The 18,026-nt window shown below is 39.5% G+C and overlaps 1 protein-coding gene across 1 annotated transcript; it reads right to left on the bottom strand.

Moving 5' to 3' along the window:
- Window positions 1–1,397: 1,397 nt before the first annotated feature.
- On the bottom strand, window positions 1,398–17,766 carry LOC139137326 (cationic amino acid transporter 4-like). Its single transcript, XM_070705360.1, has 4 exons — window positions 17,398–17,766; window positions 3,971–5,881; window positions 2,940–3,048; window positions 1,398–1,824 (listed from the first exon to the last, which is right to left on the bottom strand). The coding sequence occupies exons 2-4, from the start codon at window positions 5,585–5,587 to the stop codon at window positions 1,592–1,594; spliced, it is 1,959 nt and encodes a 652-aa protein (XP_070561461.1). The 5' UTR covers window positions 5,588–5,881; window positions 17,398–17,766; the 3' UTR covers window positions 1,398–1,591.
- Window positions 17,767–18,026: the final 260 nt, after the last annotated feature.

Genomic DNA, 18,026 nt, shown 5'->3' with positions numbered 1-18,026 from the left:
TGTAAATGAAATGGTGTGGCTGCATCCACATGCAGCAATAGGAGTGCCTTTGTCTCTCACTCCTCATTTCCAACCTGTCCCATCCCTGAAAAAATAGTTTGGTCTTATATTTATAATGTTAATAATTTCTGTATTTGTTAAAATGTGCGCATCTCAAAAACTTTTGATCATAAACATTTCCATTGTTTTTTATAGCTGACCAATCAGATAACCTGTTTTTTGAATATTTGCGCATTTTTCCTCAGTATTTGACATTTTCTGAATACCTTCTTATTCAGTTTGTCATTTTCTAAAAGTTTAAATGCTCCATTGTGTGGTCAAGCTTTCCACACAAGCATCAAATGTGGTACTTCATGTAGGAGGGTCTGCCTCTAGAGGGCGGGCATCATAAACACTCCTGTGTTTGTTGGTTAATTCCTCCACGTAAACTTCTGATTGTACTGTAAACATTGAACATGGCCGACGTCCGATTTTCCTGTCTAAAACTTTCACTCATTTTCGTTCATATGACTCTGAAACTCCAGGAAACGATTGGGAAGAAAGGGTTATCTTGAAATATTGAGGTACTCGCCGATATTTTGCAAAATTAAATGAGAAAAAATGCAAGGAAAATGCCGACAGGCTTACACAATGACAGTTTTCAGACTCGGAGGCATATGATCATCTCTGCAGATTATGCAACAGGCCCAGATCACGTGAGGCCATGAGGGGATATCCACGCAACTCAGTACCAAACACTAGCGCTCACAGAGTGAGCAAACACAAAGTGAGTACCCCTAACGTAAGCTCAGTAGTCTGTAATAGATTGTAGTCAACTAAGAAACCTTGGAGAACGGCTTAACACCTGTGGCTATGCCGCTAAGTCCCTTTTGATTTTTGTCACAGCTCAAAATCGTTCTCCCACACCTCAACCTGAGCCACGAACACCCCCACCAGTTTATGATATGACCCATCACAATGGCATGACCAACGGATCTTGACAGACGGAAGTCTTGACAGACGGAAGTTCTTGACAGCAGCATATTGGTTTCAACTCTAATACCTTCTCTGTCTATAAATAGACACGAGAAGGTAAAAATTGAATGTATTGACTCGCACAAAGTCCCTTCATCCATACACGGTCCCTCCGTGTTCCACATCCTACCTTTATCAGAAATTACCAACGCCTGAGGGCGTTTCTGACGTGCTTAGAAGCTAAAACTACAATTTCGGAGGAAATCCCAGCACATCTCGGGAAACAACCTAAATGAGAACATTGCCGAACGCTTAATTTGTTCATAGTGGTTTCCATGTCAACTGATTTGGGTAAGACATACTGTTTTCCACCGGAATAACTGACCTGGCCTAACACGTGATTCTGGTGACACTGACTTTCCCCATAAACGTTGAAAAACAGACTTAGGTAGGCTTTGTAATAATGACGAGTACACATAAGGCACATGTTAGCGAATAAACAGCCTGTAAATATCATCCGTCATAAAATATGATCCTCCTACATGTACGTTATTTTTTTCTTTTCCCAGAGTCTGGATTTAGGAATTGGAAATTCTAAATGTCTTTGAAAAATTGCCAATGTCATCATGGCATGACGTCATTCCTTTGCCCCAGAAGGCAGCAACGTACGGGTGTCACTTGTTTCACTGCTAGTGTCGTCACCATGGTGACTGTCCCGGTTTGGCGGTTGCTGGAGCTCCACCGAACCTCGCATAGTGTACATCACTTCCTGTGGCATGACGAAATAGTGGACTTCCGGTCTGTTGTCGGCATCCCAGCGGCGCGCCTCTTTGCTGTGTCGTATTCCGTAGGTGAAGTACAAGATCATACCTGAACGAGAGTGAAAGAAGGTTGTTATTTTGATATGTACATTATGGGTGTTATGAGACGTGTGAAACCCTCTTATGTCTTTTTGAGTTTCGCTGATTTACTTTTTGCTGAGTCACTTAACGTTAAACTTTGATTAAAAAGAAAAAATACTAAAATAACTTTTCAACGGTATATTTGCTTGACTTATTAGTAGGTGTAACAGTGCTGCAGTATATTTGTATTCTTTTCCTCTGATAATCGAATTTCAACTGTGATGACTCAGCAAAAACTAAATGAGCGAAACCCAAAATACCTGAGCGGATGTTGTATACATGTGTCTCGCCTTTATGCGGAATAAGTCACAAAATTACGGCAGAATGCGCTTCGCGGAGAGGTACTGATTTTCACAATATTTTGCTGGCATCCTACCTGTGTGAATTCATTTCAAAACTTGAGTAGTAAATGACGTTTTCACAGTTTTGTTTTTGTGAAAACCGAAAAAGGAAGCAGCCACTTGGAAATTTCATATTTCGATATATTTAGGTTTTATATTTCTCTAGTTCTAAAGTAAACTCGATGACCCACGTTTCTTTATTCTTGATTTTGGAAGAGAATGATTTCAAATTTCCGTGGACAAAGTTTTAGACAACGTTTGGGTATTTCGTTTTGGGGAGGGGGGCGTACTGCCTAAAGTTGACTCCTGATTGATTATTTATAAACTTCTTTTAAAAAGCAACTTTTTATATTGTATCCATCAGAATATCAGGAAAATCCCTTCCTATTTCACATTTCAACCTTTGTGATAAGACATTAAATGTAAACAGGGAAGGCATCACATTAACACAACGACAGGTATTACTTTTCTCCGTGAGCGATCAATGCTTAGCTAATAATCATACTTTTTAAACACTAGAGTACACGTGTTTCTATATCAAGAGTTTACAAACATATGACTGTTTTCTTGTAATCGATACGACAATCTCCTTCAAAGACATTCAATTGATATGACGCCTTGTCCTCGATCAACAATACGGAGAACAAACAACATGGGTTAATCGCGGCCATGAAAATAAGTAAAGAGTTTTTCATCTATTGTGGATCAGTCACGGCGCCACCTACGTCAGATAAATACTTACCGACGGTGACCCAGACGGCGAATCGTATCCATGTCATGTACTGAAGTTTCATCATCAATACAGCGTTGCAGAACATACTCAAGGCGGGAACGAACGGTACCAAAGGCACCTGCAGAGACGAGAGAAATGTTACATTGCGTAGTAACAAGAAGTAGATGGATGGCAGTTTCATGAAGATGATTATGATGATGATGACAGTGACGATGATAATGATTGTAATGATATGATGATGATGACGACGTTGTTGATGACGACAATGATGATGATACGGTGGTGGTGCTGGCTCGTGATAACGATGATGATGATGATGATGATGATGATGATTATTATTACATAATCAGCATCATCATTCGAAAGGGATTTACGTTGTGGGGCGATATGCACTCACAGTCTGATATCTTCGGGAACACATATCTCAAATTAAAGAGGCAGTAGCTTTAAAGGGACAGTAATGCTAACTTTTGATAATATTTTACCATGTTAATTTTGAATGTGAACCATAATTCATTGTTATACTACCCACAGTATGTTGGTATACACAGTATTCAGTTTTGTCAACTAAGCTCGTACATGTGTAAATTGCACTGTTATTGTTGAAAAGTGACTTCTGGTCTGGACTAGATTTCAAATGTAAACAATAACAGTGCATTTTACACATATAGACGCTAAGTTGACAAGCTAAATAGTGGATATTTCAACATTCTTTGGAGGGTAGGAAAAGAAGTTGCAATTGATATATAAAATAAAAATAATTATAAAATCATCAAAAGTTCGCATTTCTGACCCTTTAACTTTTGGTAATTATTTTCGCTCTCTTTGTTCAGTTTTCAAACTGCAAGTTCTTGTTCGTCTCCTAAAAGCACATTGAGTTACACAGTACTCAGCTTGTCAACTCAACCTGCACCTGCGTAGACTGCTCTGTTGACAAGTGAATTCTGGTCCGGGCTACAGATCAGTACCTTCAAGTACTTGCAAATGAATGCAAAACAAAATTTAGGACACGAAACACGTCACGTCGACGTGGCACTGACCTTGAATGTGAGACTCGCTGTATTTTGATTGTGTAGAATGATCAAGGTGAACGATGTGATCACCATGAAACTGAACAGTATGACGAGGACGATGGCCCAGGGTTCCGCTGACGTCACTGCGTAGCTTCCATATGCCAAAACAGCGGCTAAGGCGAACATGAAGATGCCCATCATGAGAGTAGCAAAAGCTGCAACTGTCCCAGGTGTGAATTGCGCCAAAAATCGTAGGTTTTCAAATCTTTTCTTCAATTTTCCGTAATCCCCGGAATTGGCATTTTGGCCCGGTGCGCTGTGCTTGCTTTTCTGTTTTTCGGGTCCATCTTCCGAAACATCGGCAAAATCGTCCCTGTCACCGCCTTCTGTCGGACCGGCGACGGTCAGTGCTTTTGCTTGATACCTGAGAACGATGACGCTTGCTGCTACAATAGTGTATGCAAGGAGGGTGCCGATTGACAGAAACTCGACCAGAGCTTCTAGATCAAAAATGACCGCTAATACGCCGGTGAAGATACCAAAAACGACCGTGGCAATGACCGGCACTTGTGTTCGGGCATTGACCTTGGCTAAAAACGAAAAGAGCAACCCATCGCTTGCCATTGCGTATATACAACGAGGCAGCGAGAACATGTTTGACATGAGTGACGTTGTGATACCGCAGAGGGCGCCCACACCGACGATGTACTCGGCCCATGGTAGGTTATGCTGGTGAAAGGCGTCGGGCAGAGCTGCATCGGGTTTTATAGAGTGATAGGGCACCATCAGCGTCAGAGCCGTAGACACGCCGACGTACGCGAAACTTGCCACGCACAGTGCAACAATAACGGCGATGGGAATGCTTCGAGCCGGATTCTTCGCTTCCTCTCCAGAGGTTGCTATGGCATCGAATCCGATGTAGGCGAAGAAACACGTGGCAGCGCCCGACATGATCCCAGAGAAGCCATACGGAGCGAAACCGCCTTCCGACTTCCAGTTATTGATATCTGCGAAGTATAAACCAACGCATACAACGAAGAGAACAACGCAGAGATTTAGTGATGCGAACACTGTATTAAATTTCGCTGAAAACTTTGCCCCCAGTGCAACAAAGATTGTCACTATCGTGATCAACACTAATGCAAACAGGTCGGGATATTTTGCGAAGGGAGGCTGATTCCACGGTCCTCCTGTTATGTGTTCATATGTAAAGTTCCGAATTCTGTTGTCAAGCAGTTCATCAAAGTAACCGCTCCATGCGCGTGCGACAGATGCCCCTCCAACTAAATATTCTAGTATAATGTTCCAACCGATCAAAAACGCCCACATTTCTCCCATCGTAACGTAGGTATATATGTAGGCAGAGCCAGTCTTGGGCACCCTGGCACCGAACTCCGCGTAGCAGAGAGCGGCGAGAAGCGAAGCAAATCCGGCGATAAGAAACGAGATGATAACCGCGGGACCAGCCATGTCCTTGGCAACAGTTCCGGTGAGAACGTAAAGACCGGCGCCAACCATTCCCCCGATACCGAGGAGAGTCAAATCCAGCGTGGTCAGACATCGCTTGAGCGACGTTTCCATGAGATCTGTCTCGAAGGTCTTCAAACGGCTGATCTTACTCAGGAAATCTAAACAGAACGCCATGCTGATCTTAGAATATATCTTCCTATACAAAGTGTTACGATGGGTGCAATGTGAAGCTGTCCTAAATGCTGCACTGAATTCTTCTGGTGGTCAAGGCTAGGAAGCAAAGTAAAGAATATTTACTATTTCGTACCCTGATTTTGAACACGAGTTACGTAAGGGTGTCTTTCCTGGTGCTTACGCTGAACCATACAACTATTTTTTCCAAGGTGACAGATGTCAATATTTACGGGTTACGTAGATATCATAACGAGCCTCCTCCGCTTCCTACTTCCGTAGTAAAGTTCGCGAGATCTGCAAGAAAACCCCAAAATATAGAATTAAACAAGATGCAATGTACACCTCAAATCTTGCGATTTTAAAAAAACTTATCAAATATATCCGAATTAAAAGCAAACAGCTACTTTCCATGTAGACGTGAGCAGACTGTGAGAGTTCTGGTTCATTCATTGATTAAAGAAGTACAGCATCTCGAAATCGAACTTTACTAAACGAAACCTAAATTATCCTCCTTCAAAATCAAGAATGAAAATCTGGAGCCACCGTGCAAATTAGATTTCACGGAAACAAATTATCTTCAATTTACCGATATTTGAAATTCAAAATGGCCGCCATCTCTATGGGAAAAAAGCCAAGTTTCGATTTTCATAAAAATAAGTCGGTGAATACTGAAGTTACTCCATGACATTCAAAATGAGCCCCCCCCCCCTCCCCATATCTGAATATGGTGGATCAAAAGAGATGAAAAAAGTTTGAGAGTCTGAATATCTGTCCCCGAGGTGCATTCTACCTTTAAGATAATACCAAGCTGACTCATAAAGAATGAAATATTCTAAAGGACAAATTAAAAATTATTATCAGCGGGCGACAGCGGAGCAATCTGCCTGAATCTATGTAAATGATATTATTATACACCTACTGCCGTAACCTATGGGAGTTTGACCGTCCAATAACTTTCCGTATTTTGTATAGTACGCGGAGTCCCGAATACGGGAGACGCGCGACGCGCAATTTTCAGGGGTTTGTAGCAATTTTATTTCAACAATCGCGCGCGTTCCACTCATATCGCGCGCGCCGCACCCTCAAAATTACCATAGAATTAGTTTATACGGACGATTAATGGAGGGAGGTGTATAATAATAGGGTTATTCACAAAATACGGCCCTGTATGGACGAGGGCTCAGTGAGTGACGTATTGGACGAGCCGAAGGCGAGTCCAATACGTCACTCACTGAGCCTGAGTCCATACAGGGCCGTATTTTGTGAATAACTCTATAATATTTTCCATGGCATCTCGAATTATCTTGTTCCATATGTTTATATATATATATATATATATATATATATTATATATATATATATATATATATATATATATATATATATATATATATATACTTTTAGGACGAAACGTTGCGTCAAAATACCAATAGAATAAAGTATAGGATAAAGCCCGAGTACGAGGGCTCTTCTGGTATATAAAGTCCAACCCAACAATAAATGTCGAGGCCGCACGTCGAGACATTTTATCGTAGGATTGGACTTTATGTACCAGAAGAGCCCCAGTACGAGGGTTTTATCCGACTTAAAAACTATCGCCCCTAACTGATATATTTTCGTTTTCAATGTGTTTACGTCAACTGTCCCCTTTGTCAATGTAACATGTTTAGGATATGAATTAAAACTTTTATTTGTGAAATAGCCTTTCAGTGTAATGGAACATCCTATAAATGCCCTAGGGCACATTATATAAATGCCCTAGGGCACAGCAGATTTTGTGTTGCAGCTGGTTTCCGCTGTGTTACCAAATTTGAATATTAAAACGTACCAGATGCCTACAGAATACGACATGGTCACTTTTGATTGGACAGTACTTTACTACGGGCGCTGTCATTCGTTTCTGGAATTTGGTGACCAAGGCTTTACGAGTAGATAAAAACACCCTGAATTGAGCACTCTGATTGGTCAATCAACAGTAGATAGTTTTTAACAGAAAATATACAACCAGATCAGTAGACGTGTGCAAATTTATTCACCCGATATATATATATATATATATATATATATATATATATATATATATATATATATATAATGATCTGGAAGGTAGCTCATAAGTTTTGAGGCAAACTGATATCAATGTGGACTTTTGCAAGATCAACATTTTATGCGATTTAAATTAATTATTAATTTCATTCCTAACATTGTGACAAGGGAAAACAAATTGGCCGGGTCGATATGAATAGCCAGCCACTTCCAACGATATGAATCCACACGACATGTGATGGCTTATATTACACTAATGCACATATGAGTGGCATTCGACGATAGCGATGGGCTTCACGGCATACTCGATAGCACGCAATAAAGTGTTGATTTACAAAGCATAATCTGAAAACATGATGCATGATATGATAAGGAACTGACACAGAGATATCTCGCGGTTTCACAGGCTGTCTTTTCTAGACGATAAACATCGGAATCGCGACAAACTGACATATGTCTCATGGACAGATTATGTTCCGGTGTCTTGAAATAATCGCCAGTCTGCGCACACGTGACGACACACACTATTAAGATATAGCTAATGCGTGTAATTATTTTTCCAAATTAATCAATGAGTTAATATTTCCCAATATTGGCACTCAAGTAAGGACATAAAATATTGCTTAAGACTTTTTAGTAAACGACAATAAAGATTTATGGCTTGTCACCCGAAACTGAGTTTCAGTGCGTGGAAATACTATCACCTCAGACGGTAATATTATCTGGTAACAATATCTCTTGACGACTTTTCGAAACATATGTCTCCAAATTAAGGCTACAAAACTGAACAAACACTAAGGAATCTAAATGACTGACCTCTTTTTCAGAATTCGAAGGTCGTTCAACAATAGATGGACTTGAAAGTCCCGATGACGAAGTAGGGCACAATAAAAGCGCCGCACATTTTTTTTCCAGTTCCTAAAAATTAGTTACCCATAAAAAGACGTCATTTACGATACGTGTAAAAATCACTAGTGAAAAGATTCTGAACGATAAAGATACCTTTAACCACGTGATCCAGAGTTCTGCCGCTACTTTAACAGGTTGGACACAAATATTCGTATCTGAACATCAGTCAGCAACAAACAGCCACTCAAGACAAACGGAAATAATTTGATCCTTGTAATGGTTACAAGTAGTGATTTGGTGTACAGGAAACTGTTCATTATTAGCGGGGAGGGGCACTGTAAGGCCTCTCGATCACAGTATCAGTGCATGCAGTGGTTACTCGCTAGAGGGCCGTCGCTCGTTCTTCGAATGCGAGCTATTCAGTGCATGCGTTCTCTTTGTGCTTGCTGGCAACAAGATTAGTGATATAAGCAGGCCCGTGTTAGATGCAAATTACACACTAGGGATTTCCCAGAAACAAGAATGCATTTCACTGATGAAAGTTCCTTAAAAAATGCACATGAGTCAATTGCAACCCTTACAACGCATGGTATGTCTCAATCCCATGATTCAAAGCTATTCAGAATATCAACTTCTGTTGCCTGTTGGCGTTTTCTATATCTGCGGGTTACACTGCTGTATCGGCTGTGTTCTAGTTCGGAGTGTAAAAATTGCGATGGCAAGAAATATGTTGCCATTGGTTACCTTTATGCAGGTGATACTTGTAGTGGCACATGGGTAATGTGGAAGCACATGAAGAATAAACATTTTTAAGAAAGCAAAACCGGTACAGCACTCCTTTAAAGATATATCTGTCGATTATTTTTGTAAAACAAATTGCGTGCGAAATGTGATATTTCAGGGTATAAATGTGGTTACTCTATCATGCATTTCTTTGTGTTGCATCTCTGGGTGGATATCCGTATTTCATGACGCATCATAATATATAAAGATACGGGGTATGGCGATACATTTTGCGAAACAACAGCTTTTGTAGTGCAACTCGTCTTCTGTAGGTCCTACAGGATGAATGTTTACTGCTCTTTTGTATGTTTTGCTGTTATGATATATGTAAAGAAGTGGTCTGCGGGCTAAAGAGCCTTTTCTATGCCACCAATAGCTCTTTAATTTCAAGTGTCATAAAATTGCTTTGTTCAATTTCTGTGTTAACGATCACATATTGTAAGTGATGCGACTACACACAAAAGGAGTATTTTAAGTACTTTCGTCTCATGTCATAAACAATACAAAGGCTATATACGATATTTTTGACATAAAGTAAACGATAATAATAGCATAAACCTGGAGAGATAGGCCGTGAGTTGTACGACGCATCGCTCATACTGTTCAGGTCTCCATTTTTGAAATAATATCAGTGACTTCTTGTCCACAATGACATCTTGGTATCTGGCCTTCCATTGTGGCTGAGATTTTTTTTCAATTTCTGCATCGGTGATTTCCTAGGTGTTAACACTTTCAGGGAGGGCGCGGATGGAAGGAGGGAGGGAGAGTGTCCCCCTGGTGCAGGTGAACAATTCTTACAGGGTAAAGTATCTGAGCTTCATCAAAGACGGACACAAAGACTCAATATGTTGTGGAGAATATCTCTACTGTAGAGACGAATGCGAATTAAATATTTGCTTTTTCCAAACCGCCTTACTACTTGGATTACCATTTCTTTCATGTTGCACCTTGCAGTGTATTAAGCAGTTCTGAAGAAGAAAATTATTTTGCCCGAAACTGACAAAAATATTCCTAAAAATACAAAATGGAAGGTACATATGGGCAAAATATTAACAAAAATCCGGCCTGGGCTCTAAAGTTTCAGCATTTTTGACTGATTTCACCTTTTTTATCTCATTTGCATATTTTTGACAACATCACATTCGTTTGAATAAATTTTCATATCCACCCTCATGTCATAATCTTCCAAATTGACTCTTAGGTGCACATGAACACCAAACAATGAGATGTTAGCGCTGTGGTTTTGAAGTTTTGGATGTGGACGGACATATATACAGACAGAAAGACGAGACACATTTTACAAATACCTATAGTGCCATATATAATGCAATGGGAGCTAAACGTCAGCAAAGTTCAGAGTATGCAGTAAAATTCAGCGCTCGGTGAATTCAACACAACCAAACTTACTCTCGTACTTCAACCGAACAAAGTCATATTTTCAGTCAACGAATACCACAAATAATACTTGAAGATTTCCAGGATTGTTAGTGCCATAATTGGCGACTTTCCACATATTTGCAGGCGTCACCATGACAGATTTTCCACGGATGTTAGCAACGACATATCCCTCAAACGGTGTTCAGACTGTTTGTTAATACGAATGAAGTGTCTTAAGCCTGAGCAACAGTTGATGAGAATCTACAGGAAATATTAGAAACTGTAATACGACCCGCTTCCTCATTTTCCCTTCATTAGTGTAATTATTTCAGAGTCAGATAGGTAATTAAAATTTTTCGTTGACTTATGAGGACAGGGACATCGTTGCTTTGAGAAATATTTCTAAATTTGATGAACAGACGCTAATGTAAACTGTAGTCGCTAATTTATTGCCTCGTGAAGTGAAAATTAAATTTGCTAACAAAACACCATGTTTGTCACGGACCTGGTCACGTGAACAAACCTGGGGTATCCTAAAATGCAGGTATGAACTAGACAGAAAGTGTTAATGTGTCTTTTGAAAATATGGTGCGGGGGATGGATAATTAGGTTTGGATAGCTGATGATCATGTCATATCGTGAGGGCAAGAGCAAAGACCGGCTTTCTTCAAGAAATTTGTGCGATTTCTAATTCTCCTGGGAAAACCTAATCTTGGAGAGATAAGCTGCAAGGTGAAAGCTGCTTTCTCATGATTCTCACCAGAAGTTGAATGTCGTAAGACTGGCTTCCTTACAACTATCTTTATACTCCCCCCTTACGACCTAACTACAACACGATTGAAACTAATTTAATCTGCAAGTGTAATCTCATCTGTTTTTCTTTTCAAGTTACATACTTGTTTTTATGAGTAATTTGTAATATTGTAACATTCAGCTATATGGCACCTAACACTTTTGAGAAATTTGAAAATATGTAGATCCAATTATCCCGAATTAGTTCCGATCGTGTTCTACGTGTTTTGGTAAAACTAACAGTCATTCGTCATTTAAATATTTACACACTTTAACATTTCATTTTAAAAGAAACTTCCTGTTAAAACCTGTGTAAGACCTTCCGATCCGCCAGCTGTCGATGAAGTGTTGCCCCCATATTCAAGCAAATGAAGCGAAATTTCATAAAACAAGATAAAGATTTTTCATTTCGGATTTGATCTGATTTAGCCAACAAAGGCCGGTAATCCACAAAACATGTCGGGGCATGAAAATGGCAAAACCGATCGCAACAGGTCGTTGATTTCTTTTCAACAGCATAACAATTTGCTTAATTAAATATACAATACTCTCATTTCATGTTGCTGTGTAAAACACGATAATACTTGTTCATGATAATTCAACTCCAAACGGCCTGTGTGGGAAATGAATTCACACCGTATAAAGTAAATTTAACATAAACATAAATAATTATCGCTAACTGGTGAGAATTAGAATGTGCCTGTAATGATCAAATGTCTGTATACAAGTACACTGGTCTAATTATCCATTTTTTTCTGTGACTTTCCTCTATAAGAAAATATTTCATCCTTCTTTTGGGTATTTTGGATACGTGTCGAGACATTCAGCTCACCTCTGGTGTTCATCTCTCTGCTCTTCCCGACGACAGACTGGGGGGGGGGGGGACTTAAACATAAAAATGGAGCTGCGGTGCGCGATTGATGCACATGCGCACACGACCAGAATATATTTTGTTACAAAACAGTGTGTGCTTTTGTTTTAGGTTCTGAATTGTAAAAAACAAATTATACTACCATTCAGTTACATAACATTATGAGTGCACATACACACATATACATACATACATATATGGATAAAGTCATTCGTACATACATACATACATACATACATACATACATACATACATACATACATACATACATACATACATATATACATACATACATACATACATACATACATACATACATACATACATACATACATACAATCACTCATACACAATACATACAGTGATTACACACACACACACACACACACACACACACACACACACATATATATATATATATATATACATATATATATATATATATATATATATATATATATATATATATACGGTAAAATTGGTAACAAGTAGAAAACGGGACTTGGGCGTTATATATATATATATATATATATATATATATATATATTATATATATATATTCGAAATATACGAAAATTGTTTGCTTGTCAATGCAGGCAAAGTATAGTGCTCAATGCATTTGATGATTGCTTAGCGCATGAAACAGCCTGTAGAGTGACAACTAAAAGTTCCTAGATTCTCAGTATTATATATATATATATATATATAATATATATATATATATATATATATATATATATATATATATATATATATATATATATAATATATATATAATCGTTAAAAGTTGTAATCCGATAAAATATGTGCAACAACACCAAGAAACTTTTGTTTTCACATGTGACGTCAGTTGCTTACGGACGCGGACAATTATTTCATGTGACGTGAGGGAGGGTCATCACGTAAACAAAACAATCTTAACCTCCATGCGTGTGCACATGTACATTGCGTGCAACCAAAAAATAAAAGTTTAGCCGAGCGGGAAATGAAATTCGAAAAAGGCGGGTAACTGTTCACACGAAACGGCTTTCGTTGTGTCCCTCATAGCTACTTGCAATAAAATTATACAGACACCGGTTTATGGATCACGTCGTACCTATGACGATTATACGGCTATCTCGGACGTTGTATGTTGGTGTGTTGTCCTCAGATACAGGATCCGGAGTTAACATGTTACCACCACGTTTTTGTTCAACTTATAAGACGCTTGCAAGAGGCCAAGTTAGTAGTCACAGTGCTCGGTGTATCATAACTAAATAGCATAGCAGTATTAGGTACACTCAAGCATTTAAAAATTGTATACATTTACCAAGTATAGTCAAAATAACGGTGACGTTTACGGATGTCCAACGTAGACGACGGCCCGTTCGGTCATGTGCGCACGAAACACGTTTGCTTTGCACGGCACGGTCCTGGCAATGTAGCTGTGGGTCCATAGCTGTGGTGTTTTCAGACAGCATTCCTGCCTTTTACGGGCTAATTTTTTACTTTTACGATTTTACATATAACCCCGCACGGTGGCGGCGTTAGAATCGTAAAAGTCAAAACCAGCCCGTAAAAGGCACGAATCCCGTCTGAAAACACCACAGCTATGGACCCACAGCTACTGGCAAGTTGCTTATAGTTGAAAACTAATGCATGCGATTATGTAGCTTGAGTGCATTCATTTGTGGAGCTGAGCTGTCTTCACAAAAGGTATCTATATGTTACAGAAACGTGTCATGAAGACCCAAATCTGCCAAAATTAAGAACAGAGCACGAGCGACAAAGACACCATTCAGACTAAATCTCAATGAGCTGTCGACGTTTATCTCACGTGATATTCTACAATGCACCACGATGTGTGTAAACCTCTTGTAGGACTAATCGAGATGTGCATTCCACAACTAATAGACTACTCGGCGTTGGTATTTAAAGTACGTCATATAAATTCACTTTTATAAGCGTAATCCAAGGTCGCATATCAAACATGTATGCAACATGTTAAGACACCTAAAGCGAAAAATTGCAGGTCCAACGATAATACTTCAGTTTGATATCAAAGAACGGGAGCTACATTACACCATCAGGTGACCTTTCCTATTTTACACCCACGGTCATACATCTCAGTTATTTAGCATTTCAAAAGATACAACGTCAAATTTTTTCCAATGATTCTTCGGGTCCAAGCAAGCCATTGTTCAATGAAATAGTTAAAATTTTAAATATTCAAGAAAATCCCCATCCGACCTTTGTGAGTTTCAGGTGACACACGTGCACAATTCTATTTTGACATTGGCTCGGTTGGGTGTGTTCAAAAACGCTTATGCTGTGGCATACATTTGGTAGAATGCGCCTCGGGGACAGATATTCGGACTCTCAAACTTTTACAATCCTTTTCTGATCTACCACTTGCGGGGGTTCATTTTAAAGCTCTTGGTGTAAGAAAACTTTTCAGCAGCTTAGTTTTTCGAAAACTTCAAAATTTTATTTTTCTCCACAGAGTGAACACAGGGATGGCGGCCATTTTGAATTTGAAATATCGGTAAATCTTGGGTTATTTATTTCTCTAGTTCCAAAATATGCACGGTGACCCTCGATTTTTATTCTTGATTTTGAAAGAGAATGTTGAAAGATTCCTGAAGGAACGTTTGAGCAAAAGTTTAAGTCTTTCACTTTCGAGGCGCATACTACCTTAACGTTGGAAGTGTTTCCTAAACGTCTTTCAGACATGTTGAAAAATTGCAGTGATTCGCTGTGGAAAACGTTAGAAGAGGAATACACTGAAAAATGATAAAGAAAAGATACACCAGTCTTCCATGATCGATGAGAAAATAGTAACTGGCTATAAAAGGCATCACATGGGTAGAGCGGTGATGCACAGCTGGCGGGTTAATGTACCAGAACATGACGGCAATTCATCATACTGCCAGGCTATTTCCTGTCCTCGAAATCAAAAATAAAATTGAACTCCTCGGATAACATCACCAAACTGCCTGGTTTCCAGGGCGACACACAGGAAATAACAAATTAATATCAAACAGAGATAACGCTGTACATTCAATTAACTTTCCAATAATTATTTTAATAGATCTTACAAGCAAATTATCGTATACCGAGGCAAGAGAATTGAAATAATTGTTAGCCGCATACCCAACCCATCAGGCAATACACGACAGCTGTAAAATGCAACAGGAAAATTTGTTTCTGGGCCCATGTTTTTAACAGAAAGATCACGTAACAATGTCCGTCGAGATCGTCAGTTAACTGATACTATTTTATGCATGAATGGGTGCACAAGCTCATTTATAAACTGTTGATGTCCCCTTAATACAAAAGCTGAATTATGGAATTATGAAAGCGTATAGAGCCATTAGTAGTATAGTTCCGCCATGTACCCGTGTTCTAAACCCATTTTTTAATTCCGTTATGTTTTCAGATTATGGTTGAGCAATCAAGATAAAACGGATGCATATGAGTCTGTGCATGTTCACATTAACTGATACGAACATGATATCCGAGCTGTTGGACATCACTTTATTCTTTTTTTGTCTGCCTCCTGGGATCATCTGCGTGTTTGCTGCTAAAAACAAAACACACGTAGGAAAAATTCCTTCGAAACTCTATAGATAACCCAGGTCATGGAAAACTGATGTCTCGTCAAAGATGAAGCGAATACTTTACGTTCTCCACATAACTAATTGGACAATTTTTTTCTCCCAATTCCAGGGGCAACCAAATTTAATTTTGCTAAAATATCTAGCACACCTCCAATTAATTCAAAATGGCATATCATTGCCATTTCTCATTATATTGACGGTGGCTATTGCACTTCCATATGGTGTGTGTGAATAGCCATTTAAAATAAACATTTTATGTTGTTTCTTCTCAAAAGCACATTGCCGTTTTTTGTGACTGTTCACGCATGTGGTGGTATTGCATTTAACAGAAATACAAACATTGTAATAGGGTATCTCCAGACACGTAGGATGTAATATTTCATATGCACGCGATGCCTCTTAAACCCGACGGGTGATTATGGAGATCACGACACACCAAGACAATAAATTTTAAAGTTCAATTATTGCATGTCGTATCGATTATTCGCGGCAAAACGTGTAGGTGTGGCACGCACCAGAATCAGTACTCTATATAAACCAGCACATCGCTCTGACCGACTAAAATACGTATTTACCGTTACGCTGTCTAGAAATGCGATTGAGGCAGTGCTTAAAAACCAGCATCCACGCGTTATACCATGTTTCATCGAATAGGCCTACAGGAACTGGGGTATCAAATGTGCAACATATGTTACGTCCTCTGCGTGTAACACAGTACTTTACATGTAAATGCTGAAACGCAAAATGTCAGGGCAAGATATGGACGTGAAATACAAAAAAAATAAGAATGGACAGTGTTGGTGGGCGTTAATATGTAAGCATGAAGACTGTCTCTGCGCCTTGTTCCATGATGTAATTAAAATCATAGTTTGATTGATTCAATATCTGTTAATTAATGTTGTTCAAAAGCGATTTCCGGGGCACTCAAACAATGAGATGCAAATGATATGCGGTAAAGGTCTCCTCGACTAACTTTCAGCTGGTTGCTCACTTTCTACTATTTTTATAGTATTTTATACAAAGCACAGACTTATTCTACCTTCAACTTAAAACTGATAGTGATTTTGTAGCTCGTTCTTTACTATTTTTCATACTTTTTTGTAGCCGGTAACAGACACTTCGTGTTCGTGTCGGCTACATGGACGATCTGCACTCAAACATCTATATAAATTTGTGTCAAAGGGTTGACATAGTCGATTCGGTCTAGTAAATGCGCAATAGACAGAATTCCGGCCTAAGCTTGAAGGTTTTCACAAATTTGGAAAAGTGAGAAGAGTCGCCGAGGACGGGAAAGTTGTTCCAAGCAACAGGCGCTCTGGGTCTGTGTACATATTGTCTATGTGTTTATACATAGAGGCGGTATGTACCTCTGTGGTTCCAGCCATTATGACCTTCTGTGCTTCGCCGATAATTACAGTTTGTCGTCAACGACAACCACCATCTGTTCCGAATCCAATGTGACGGTGATTAGAAATGTGATAAGAAGCACTCACCGCGTTGCCAAGAGCTCGATCCGTATCGTTACCGCGGCAAGGTTTTCAATCCGCGCCCAGTTTGGCAAAGTTTTGACGGAAGAGGCGCCATTTTGTTTTCTTCTGGCAGTTCTGCACTGGACTGACTGGAACGCGGAAAGGGTCCAGCCGCGTAGTGACCGACGCCTAGTACTGGGTAGACTTTACATGTAACCGAGGTCATGAGTCACGGTGCCGCAGTACTCACGCATGGACACGCGATGAGTACACAAAGTACCTGTGACGTTTGTCCGCGATAATTGTTTCCCCTATTTCAATAATAATAGCGGCTGACACGTACTAAAGACAGGCCAATGTTGACCGAGTCAGGTGGTAACATGGAGGGAACGTGATGTAGCTCAAAAAATAAAGGTCGTCTGTAGCAATGTCACTCAAGTCAGCGCAAGTATTGCATCGACCAAGGACTCCCCAACTTGTGGGCCCACTCCACTCGCATGAGGAAAACAGCCGGCACCGATTTAAACTTGGACGGAGACTTGTTCTTTTCAAAGACAACAGAGAACGCATGCAAATACCGGCCCTTCCTTGATTGCTTGCACTAAAATGCTGACACCCCTTGATCAAAAATAAGTCAGCCTTCTCTTTAATAA

This window comes from Ptychodera flava, chromosome 7 (assembly GCF_041260155.1).
Source record: "Ptychodera flava strain L36383 chromosome 7, AS_Pfla_20210202, whole genome shotgun sequence".
Taxonomy (NCBI): domain Eukaryota; kingdom Metazoa; phylum Hemichordata; class Enteropneusta; family Ptychoderidae; genus Ptychodera; species Ptychodera flava.
Note: the sequence above shows the minus strand (reverse complement) of the source record. Positions and strands in the feature narration are given on the sequence as shown.

Excerpts from the sequence above, each read along its gene's own strand:
- LOC139137326 (XM_070705360.1), bottom strand. The coding sequence starts at position 5,587 with ATGGCGTTCTGTTTAGATTTCCTGAGTAAGATCAGCCGTTTGAAGACC. Across the intron at positions 3,049-3,970 it reads CAGCGAGTCTCACATTCAAG|GTGCCTTTGGTACCGTTCGT; the intron begins GTCAGTGCCACG and ends TCGTCTCTGCAG. Across the intron at positions 1,825-2,939 it reads CGCCGTCTGGGTCACCGTCG|GTATGATCTTGTACTTCACC; the intron begins GTAAGTATTTAT and ends ACTCTCGTTCAG.